The sequence below is a fragment of the Pogona vitticeps genome, chromosome 3 (genome assembly GCF_051106095.1).
Source record: "Pogona vitticeps strain Pit_001003342236 chromosome 3, PviZW2.1, whole genome shotgun sequence".
In the NCBI taxonomy this organism is placed as follows: domain Eukaryota; kingdom Metazoa; phylum Chordata; class Lepidosauria; order Squamata; family Agamidae; genus Pogona; species Pogona vitticeps.
In genome coordinates this window covers 262314304-262324659 of record NC_135785.1, presented here as the reverse complement: position 1 = coordinate 262324659, position 10356 = coordinate 262314304, and the positions used below count along the sequence as shown (strand labels likewise).

The 10356-nt window shown below is 47.6% G+C and overlaps 1 protein-coding gene across 2 annotated transcripts in view; it reads right to left on the bottom strand.

The window, feature by feature from the left end:
- Positions 1-559: 559 nt before the first annotated feature.
- The window catches only part of P2RY2 (purinergic receptor P2Y2), a 28047-nt gene continuing 18250 nt past the window's right edge, over positions 560-10356 (bottom strand). For both annotated transcript variants that reach the window (XM_020813747.3, XM_020813746.3), the window contains exon 2: positions 560-1690. In XM_020813747.3, coding sequence (XP_020669406.3) covers positions 610-1686 — 1077 coding nt within the window. In that variant the 5' untranslated portion in view covers positions 1687-1690 and the 3' untranslated portion in view covers positions 560-609. The remainder of the gene's footprint in view (positions 1691-10356) is intronic.

Genomic DNA, 10356 nt, shown 5'->3' with positions numbered 1-10356 from the left:
GTGGGGCCCAGAGATCGGCCGCGTTTCTTCTCTTTTTGGAACACAGATCCTAGAATCACGCAGCCGTCCCATGGCAAGGGTGCAGGCTCGCTGTCCGCCCCTGGGAGGTGTTGCCCCTAAAATGTCTCCCCTCTCTGATACGACCCGCTCCGCCCATCACCAGGCATCCAAACGAAAATGGGACAAGTGCCAGGAAAATCTCGCCATGCAAGGCACTGTTTGCGTAAACTAAGCATGGGGCTCCTTCCACTCTACCGTACTGCCTCACACTGCATCGGTTTCGTCCCAGCTTCTGGTGAAATGCTTTCTGAACTACCCTCCAGAGGCTCCTTTGACAATCATAATAGCACCCCGTGGTGCTGTCTCCAGCATGCTGGGTTGAACCACACGCTAGATGATAGTAAATAGATTCCCCCCCCCCCAAAAAATGCACTGGAAAAAGAATGTGCTCACAAACACATTTTGTACCATTTCCTGCTGACATACGTTTACTGTCTCAGAAGGCGAGTACATAGATGTTCCTTCTTATGACATGAAGATCCCACCTATGTTTATTGGGGGGGGGGGTGTAATACTTTTGCAGACTGCTGAAGTCAGAAATGTCTCTGGCTAAGACACCAGGCTTTTCGCTTTCATAGCTAAATGGTTCCCAGCCCGCAACTGGCCGTTGGGTGTGCTCTCTGTAGCCGACCGGTTTCCTTCTTTGGCCGTTTGCGGGCAGGCAAATTTCACAATTTTTTGCCCTGCCAGAAAGTACAAGATCGGGTCCAGGCAACTGTTGGTGCTCGCCAACGGCCGGGTGACTTTGTAGGCCAAGTTGATGGCGTTGAGGATGGGGCAGCTCAAGTCCCAATTGCGGAAGGAGTAATACAAGGTGCGGGTGACGTGGAAGGGCAGGAAGCAGACGATGAAGACCACCAAGACGATGATGATCATCTTGATGGACTTCTTCTTCGAGCTGGACATCCGGGTGGTGCCCCGGGTGGGCTGAAGCAGCTTACGGGCCATCAAGCAGTAGCACACGATGATGAGCGAAAAAGGGATGCAGAAGAGGAGGACCAGCATGACGGAACTATAGATGATGAACTGGCCGAAGAGGTCTTTCGCCGACGTGTCGTGGCAGGTGATCTTCTCGCAACGCTGGCTGGTGGTGACAAAATACAGGACGGGGGACTGGCAGATGACGACCACCACCCAGACGATGGCCGACACCCAACGGGCGTAGCGCACCTGACCCCACTCCAAGGATTTCAGCGGGAGGCAGACGCCCATGAATCGGTGGCCGCTGATACACAGGAGGAAAAGGATGCTGCAGTAGAGGTTGGTGTAAAAGAGGAAGCGGACAATCTTGCACAAGCCGACGCTGAAGGGCCAGTTGTCTTCCATGGCGTAGTAATAGACCAGGAAGGGCAGCGAGACCACATAGAGGGTGTCGGACACAGCAAGGTGAAACATGTAGGTGGTGGAGGCATTCCAGGTCTTGATTCGGAAGATGAAGATGTAAAGAGCCAGGAGGTTGAGGCAGAGGCCCACCACGAAGACGATGCTGTAGGAGACGGGCAAGAGGATGTACTTGAAGTCCTCGTGAAACTGGCACTTGTACGGCTGCTCTTCCTCGCTGCAGTCGGCGTCGGAGGCGTTGGTGCTGGAGTTCAGCAACGGCAGCAGGAGGGTGAGGTTCGCCATGGCCCTAGGGAAAGCCAGAGAGGAAATCAGTCACCGGGGGAGCGAGGCTGAGGGCTAAGGCTTAAAAGGGGGTTGAGGACGTCCAAACATGAGAGGAAGTGGCGTGGTGTGGGATTCATTCAAGCCTAAGGTCACAACGATAACAATAGCATTTAAAAAAAAAAAAAAAGGAAAAGCAAGCCATGACTGAGGTTGGCAGAATTATAAAGAATCCGGGTGGTTCGAGAGAGGGGTCTGGGAGGCCATACATGTGCATATAGAAAATCCCTCACTCAAGGCCTTAGACACAATCTGTCTCCTATTTATCATGCTGCCTTTTCATCCATCCCCAGAAAGATCCAGACCACACCCACCAGAAAGGCCACTGTTAACGATGGTTAATGACCCGTGACAATGGGTGGAGAAGGACTGCAGAGGTGGGATTATCCCTCACCCCCAAATCCTTTGTCATTCTAACCAGCCTCTTCAGACCAGGGGGAAGTGAGACCAACATGGAAGATCTATCAGGGATCTCCTACGAAACACACCATTATTGTTGTGCCCTGCCTTCTATATTTACTGTACTGTACTTTCCTGGGAGAAAGCTACATTAATCTTATAGGGAGCAACGTCTAAGTAGCTATGCATAAAATCATCATCATCATCTTAGAATGGCAGAGCTAGAAGGCAACCTATGGATTCCTAGTCGAGCCCCTGCCAAGGAAGCACAGTAGGTCGGAATCGTCTTGGGAGAAAGCCATGTGGGCAAAGGCCATTATGTAGTGGTTTCCCCCAATACCCCGTGGTTGGCCCTACATGTGATCAGTTGCACAATTTGGTTGCATGCTCAGTTTTTGCAAGCAGCATGCAACTGGTCACGTGAAGGACAGCTCTCTAGATAGGGCAAAGGGACTGTGAATCACAGAATCCTAGAACTGACTCTGACCCCCTGCTCAAGGCAGGAATCCAGATCAAAGAAGATCAGACAGCTGGTAGTCCAATTTTCTCTTGAATACCTCCAACGCTGGAGCCCTCACCACCTTCAGAGGTAATGGGTTCCATTGTCATACTACAGTGGTGCCCTGCATAACGAGTGATGTTTTTAATGGCAAAACATCGCATTGCGATGATTGGTAAGCGTTTCACTTACCGATTTTCGCATTGTGATATTTTTTTAAATAGCTGATCGGTGGTTCCAAAATGGCCGCCGAGTAAAAAAATGGCCACCCGCTGTGTTTTCGCGCCCTTTCCTTGCTTACCGGGCAGCGAAAATAGCAGCCGCATGGAGGATCTTCGCATAATGGTCACTTTCCCCCCCAAAGGAACACATTAAACGTGTATAATGCGTTCCTATGGGCTTTTCTGCCCCGCATAGCGACAAATCTGTATAGCGATGATTTTTTTGGAATGGATTATTGTCGCTATGCGGGGCACCACTTGTACTCTTAACAGTTAAGACGTTTTTTTTTCCTGATAGTCACCCTAAATCTGGCTTCCTGCAACTTGATCCCTTTATTGCAGGTCCTGCACTCTGCGTTGATTGTGAAATTGCCCTTCCACTTTCTGTGTCCTCAGCAGGATTTTGGTCTTAAAGCAATTGCTTGCTCTAAACATGTATAACAGCAAGATTTTAAAAATAAACTTTTGGCACTTAGATTTATTTCAGTGATGTGGGTTCAAATCTGCTTCTCCAAACACATTGTGTTAACCAAATACAACACTGAGACCACAGATTTATATCCACAGTGTGTGTGGATACAGGGTAGAGACTGAGTGAAATGGGTTTCTGAACACATCATCTGCATTGCTAACTCTCTTGTTGTTGTTTAGTTGTTAAGTCGTGTCCAACTCTTTGTGACCCCATGGACCAAAGCACTTCCACTGCCTCCCGGAGTTTGGTCAAATTCATGTTAAGTCTCTTAGTGACTTTCAAATGTTGCCATAAACATCCTGGGCAGGAAATAAAGTAATAAACTAAGCAAAATGTCTCTTGGCTAATCCGCAGTGGTTACATTTTACTCTTTAAAATGCTGAAGTAATGAATTCTCATCTTGGGAAAATGCTGGTTGAGTCGAGGTCAGAGAAAACAACTGTTTGGCTATGCACAATACTGCAGAGAAAACTAACTTATTCATATTAGTAATGTGCTAAAGAGCCCCAGGCTGTATTGAAGCTTCCAGGTGCACACTGGAATTTATGAATGTAGCCCACTTCAGCTGTCTCACTTTCTACACTCCACTTGAGGCTTTCCCCCCCTACAATAGGAAAGCAATAGCTGGCTGTCTTTGCCACATTGTTTTCCAAATGGTTTACATTTCCATCAACAGTTGGCTATGGATGGAGACCTTCACCAGATGGGAATCTGAAAGAGGCATCCTGTTGAAAGTAATGCAATACATAAATAACAAGCATTGCCACTGAATACAACTGAAGCTCTGATCCCCCCCCCATACTTATGCTTCATAGAATCATAGAAATGTCAACTTGGAAGGGACCTGTAAGGCCATCAAGTTCAACCCCCTTCTCAAGGCAGGAATACAAATCAAAGAGCATCTGCCAGGTGATGGTGTAAGTTTTTCTTGAATGCCTCCAGGGTTGGAGCACACACCATTGTCGTACTGCTCTAATAGTTAGAGAGTTTTTCCTGATAGTCAACTGAAATCTGGCTTCCTTTAACTTGAGCCCATTGTTGCCTGTCCTGCACTCTGGGATGATCAAGAACAGATCCTGCCCCTCCTCTGTATGACAGCCTTTCAAGTATTTGAAAAGTGCTCCATCTTCTTTTCTCAAGGCTAAACAGTCCCAATTCTTTCAGCCTTTCCTCATAAGGCTTGGTTTCCAGCCCCCTGATCATCCTTGTCACCCTCTTCTGAACTTGTTTCAATTTGTTAGCATCCTTCTTGAAGTGTGGTGTCGAGAACTGGACACAAGACTCAAGGTGAGGCCTAACCAGTGCTGAATAGAGGGGGACTAGCACCTTGTGGGATTTGGAAACGATACGTCTATTAATGCAGCCTAAAATAGCATTAGCCTTTTTTGTAGCCGCATCACACTGTTGGCTCATATTTAGCTTGTGATCTACTACACTTCATAGGTACCTGAATACCTTTTGCCAGCTGCAGATATTCTCACCTCGGGTGCTCTGATATAGAGTATACAGCTGTCAGTTCAGTTCATCAGACTTTCATATCCAAAATTCTGTGTCAAAGTTACCAAGACAAATACAAAATTTATTGTGGTTTCTAACTTTCTAAATGTCAACTTCCCAAGCAATAAACTGGTGACAGTTCATTGCCCCTACGCAGCATAAAGTTCTACAAACAAAAACGGGTGAACTATTTCTTCGAGAATTGCACAAGTGACATTCTTTTGTTGCTCATCATCCTACCTTTTATATGACTCTTTCCGGGTCCAGGAGACATATTTGCACTTTAATTATTAACCCCCCAGAAATACTGGCCAGATGGCAAGAGGAAAAGCAAACAGGTGAGCGTTGTTACCTAAGTGGCAAGCTTTACACTCACGGTGACCTCTGATGCAGAGAAAAAGCTTCTACTAGACCAGTAAGAAGACTTTCAGAGCAAGGCTCTTGAAGTACCAGTGAGTGGCTCAGACTATAAGCAGTCCAGAGCCAAAAAAAGAGAGGAGGGGTCCCCATCCATTCCATTTACAAAAGTTGAGCAGGTGGCAGTCAGTGGTGGCTGATACCCCCCACGCCGGCTGGTGAGATTGAGGGTGGGGATCACAAAAGGTGGAAACAGCTATATATACAGTAATCTGAAATCCTGTTGCGTACCTCTGCAGGAGTAATGGAGAAAAACATTAAGCCCCGCACAATGCCACCTCTTCAGTCATTCTGGGGTACACACAATTCCATTGCATTATGTACAAGTCACGTGTACCTCAGAACTGCCAAAATAAGCCTTTCATCAATTGGCCAGAGCTGATGATGTCCCCCTCATTATGCACACAGAGCTGTACAACAGGATTGCAGTCCTACGTTGCTACCTTATCTCCTTTCTTGCATGGTTGAAATACACCTCCTGGGCCATGACTCTATCCACTACACCCACATTAGGTATCTAAGTCAACATTAAGGGGCTCCTGTTTTCTGCTGGTGATTCCTGCTTTGGTACTTTATTTGCATGTGGATTTTTTTTTCAAGCATCTCATCCTACTGGCAAACCTGAGCAAGTCTTCAAGCAGCCAGTGGCTGGTGTCCCTCAATAGAATTGCAGACAGTGAAAGGAACAACGTTGTAAATGGAACCCATCACCTGGGGAGTTGGTGAATGCTCCAACCCTGGAGGCATTCAAGAAAAAATTATATGATCCCCTCGCAGGTATGCTTTGGTGGTATTCCTGCCTTGAGCAGGGGGTTGGACTTGATGGCCTCACAGGCCCCTTCCAACTTCACTTTTCTATGATTAAGAATTAAGTTAAGTATGATTAAGTTAAGAAGTCAGTGTAGGCATTTCCTGCCAAGCACGAAGTCATGCCACTGAGGGGCAACAGGAAACGCCTGCTTGATGACATGCTGCTGAAAAATATGTCAGCGTCATCATGCTAGAAGATGTAAGTAATAGGATTTGGACAGAAATGTACTTCCGCTGTGACCACTCCTTTACGCAGAGGACCCGGACTTTTCAGAAATAAATATTCGTATTTCTTTCAAGACTACACACGCTCGTAGAGAAAGCTTGATGCAGGAGAGGGGATCAGGAGACAGGTCTCTCGTGGTCTCCCCGAGGCATCTGGTGCGACCACGGTGAGAGACAGGAAGCTGGATTAGAGGCCACTGGCCTGATCCAGCACAGGGCTCTTCTTCTTATGTTCTTATGATACCTGAGGTTTTGCTGGTGGGAGGGGGGCATAGGCGATTGAGCACACGCTGTATTTACCAAAGAATCCACTACCTTCTTCCCAGTACTATAAGATCCCACGTTATTCAAGAGCAAAATATAGCTTTCGTTCAAGATAATACTTGGCCGGATAAACAGTGCAGCCTTTCTTAATTTGCCTAAGAAAGCATGGCTAATTATAGGTGAGGTGAGAACAGAGGCATGCAAATTTCAGTAAAATAAGTAGGCACCTATTGAGCGTACTGTTTCCCTCTGTTCCTTGGGTTTTATTACATCACTTCTTTGCTTGACAAAACAAACCTGTGCTTGCACAAAGACATCGATTTTGTATGCAAAAGACTCGCCATAGAGATAGCACCTTTGAAAAGCGGGATGAGAATATTTTAAACCAGATCAAATCAATAAATAAAACCAAGTCAGCCAAATAAGAGGCCAAGTTTACAGAAGGCTGTTCTCAAGGATCCCGGGAGGGAAGTGATTTCTGAATGTAAATCCTAAAAAAAAAGACACAATACTGACAACTCAGACTCAGTTAAAAAAAAATAACCGCATGCCCAACAGGCATAAAGAGAAATAGTCTGCCAGATATTATTAAAAACAGGGACAGTTCTTAGTAATAAGTACCTTAAGAATGTCTCTGCTACCGCATGGGACAGCCTGTGCTTTTCTTAATCTGGCAATGCATTGGACTACAACACCCATAATCCCTGGCCCTCCATACAGCCTGAGATGATAGAAGTCTGAGCCAAACAAAAAGCACCGGCGTGGCATGAGTAGCAAAGCAACCTTGGCAAAGAGGAGAAAACAAACATAAGAGATTTTTTAAGTCCAAAACCTTTTGAGCTATCATTCCCAGAATCCTTGGCCAGATAGGTCAGGTGGTCCAATTTAAATCAGTGAGAACCTCTGCCGGGAGCATCTCACCTCCTCAGGGGCAGTTGGTGGCAAAATCCTAGAATCCTAGAACGATGGTGTGGGAAGGGGCCCCCGAAGGCCATCGACTCCAACCCCCTGCTCAAGGCAGGAATCCCAGTCCAAGCCAATCGGGCAGAGGGTGGTCCCATTTTTTCTTGAAGGCCTCCATCGTTGGAGGGCTCACCAACCACCTTCCTCTGAGGTCATGGGTTCCACTGTCATACTGTTCTAACAGTTAAGAAGTTTTCCTCCCCCCCCCCCCGATATTCTGCCTAAAACTGGCTTCCTGTCGCTGGAGCCCATTGTTGCATGTCCTGCACTCTGGGATGGTGGGGAACAGATCTTGTCCCTCCTCTGCATAACTCTGTTTCAAGCATTTGAAAAGCGCTTTCCAATCTCCCCTCCATCTTTTCTCAAGGCTAAACAGGCCCAGGGGAGCTGAAGAAGGAAGGCCGTAGGGAGTGCTGTCCGCCTCCAGTTTTCTGTTTTCACCCCCCACCCCTGCTTTTCACGCCCACTCCAGTCCCCGAGCCTATGAGTTGGGCATCGCTTCCACCTTTCCAAAGTCCTCTTCGATCTGTGAGTCTCCAGGGTGACACAAAACCTTGTCGTTTTCCTTTCTGTTATGCACACCAGAGTCTGGAAAGAGAAGCAAAGGCCGAGACTCTTGGAACGACGCTTCGGAAAAGGGCACATTCCATCTGGTGCAGCCGAGCGGAAGGCACACGGCCTCGCCATAACACGACCTCACAATCGGGCTGTTGTTGGTCTCTCCAAAGACCCCCAATTGCCATGTTGTTCCTAATGGCTGGCTTTGTTTGGCCACAATTTCTCCTTCCCATTCCTTGACCCATTCTTGAAATGCCACAGACAAGACCAATTCCCGTCCTAAGCCTCTGTCAATCCCTAAGTCTGGGACTTCTGAAACCCAAACAGTCTCCCATAAATAACTCTGCAGGATGGAAGGAGAAAGTTGCTCGACTCGGGGTCTCCAGAGGCATCGAAGCAAGAAGAGGCCGTTCAAATATCGGTGTGGCGTCATGAACTGGATATCTTCTCGTTGGTGCTGTTATGAGTAAGCGGTCTCCGAAATGCTCTGTCCTCAACTGCCCTGAGTTTATCTCCTTAGACCAGGGTAAAAGTGCTCAAGAAGCTCTGGATGGGGGTTCACAGTTTTGTCTGTTTGTTTGTATTTGAACAGCCAGCAAATTTTCCCGTGTTTGGTATAGCATTTGGCTTTGGTCCTCAAAGAATGCACTTCTCGAACAAGACACCTGTTTCCTGGACAGACAATTTGGACAAAGAAGGGAAAAAAACCCAGTGTTCATAGTCTCCGTCTCATACTGGAGATGAGAAATTTTGGAGGACTTGAAAATTCCTCCTCAAGGTGTGTTGTGAAGTTTTGTTGTTGTTGTTTAGTCATTAAGTCGTGTCCGACTCTTTGTGACCCCATGGACCAGAGCACGCCAGGCCCTCCTGTCTTCCACTGCCTCCCGGAGTTGGGTCAAAGTCATGTCGGTCACTTCGATGATACTGTCCATCCACCTCATCCTCTGTCGTCCCCTTCTCCTCTTGCCTTCACACTTTCCCAACATCAGCGTCTTCTCCAGGGAGTCTTCTCTTCTCATGAGAGGGCTAAAGTATTGGAGCCTCAGCTTCAGGATCTATCCTTCCAGGGAGCACCCAGGGTTGATTTCCTTCAGAACGGATAGGTTTGTTCTCCTTGCGGTCCAGGGGACTCTCAAGAACCTCCTCCAGCACCACAATTCAAAAACATCAATTCTTCGGTGGTCAGCCTTCTTTATAGTCCAGCTCTCACTTCCATACATTGCTACTGGAAAAACTATAGCTTTGACTATGCGGACCTTTCTCGGCAAGGTGATGTCTCTGTTTTTTAAGATGCTGCTGTCAAGATAGGTAAAGTTTCCCCTTGACATTTAGTCCAGCCATGTCTGACTCTAAGGCTCTGTGCTCATCCCCATTTCCAAGCCGTAGAGCCAGCGTTTGTCCAAAGACAGTTTCCATGGTCACGTGGCCAGTGTGACTGGACACGGAATGCCGTGACCTTCCCACTGAGGTGGTACTTATTTACCGACTAGCATTTTTACATGCTTTTGAATGGCTAGGTTGGCAGGAGCTGAGACGAGCGACGGGAGCTCCCTCCGTTGCATGGATTCGATCTTACGACTGCTTGGTCTTCTGACCTGAAAGCCCAGAGGCTTCTGCGGTTTGACCCGCAGCGCCACCACGTCCCTGTTGTCAAGTTAAAGGTAAAGGTTCCCCTTGACAATTTTTGTCCAGTCGTGTTCGACTCTAGGGGGCGGTGCTCATCCCCGTTTCCAAGCCATAGAGCCAGCGTTTTGTCCAAAGACAATCTTCCGTGGTCACATGGCCAGTGCGACTTAGACACGGAACACTGTTACCTTCCCACTGAGGTGGTCCCTATTGATCTACTTGCATTTCCATGCTTTCGAACCGCTAGGTTGGCGGGAGCTGGGACAAGCGACGGGCGCTCACTCCGTCGCGTGGTTTCGATCTTACGACTGCTTGGTCTTCTGACCCTGCAGCACAGGCTTCTGCGGTTTAGCCTGCAGCGCCACCACGTCCCGTTGTCAAGTTAGGACACCCTAAATAAAAAAGAATAGCTAGTATTCTTTACTTTTGAGAAACATGAAGGAAAAGAGTTACTTTTTTATAATAGTAATTTTAGAGCCTTGAGAGTAATGACTTATAAAAAGTAAGTTCCAAAACTATGGGCACAGAACAAGTATGTTCCCCCCCCCCAGGGGGGAGAGGCGGCTGTCTGCCTTCTGTTTTCACCACGACACACATCAGGTCCCACGGGGTCTTGGCCCTTTCCAGAGGGTCTGAGAGGACTTCTTTTCGGCAGACATGGGTGGGTGTGGGAGTCTGGG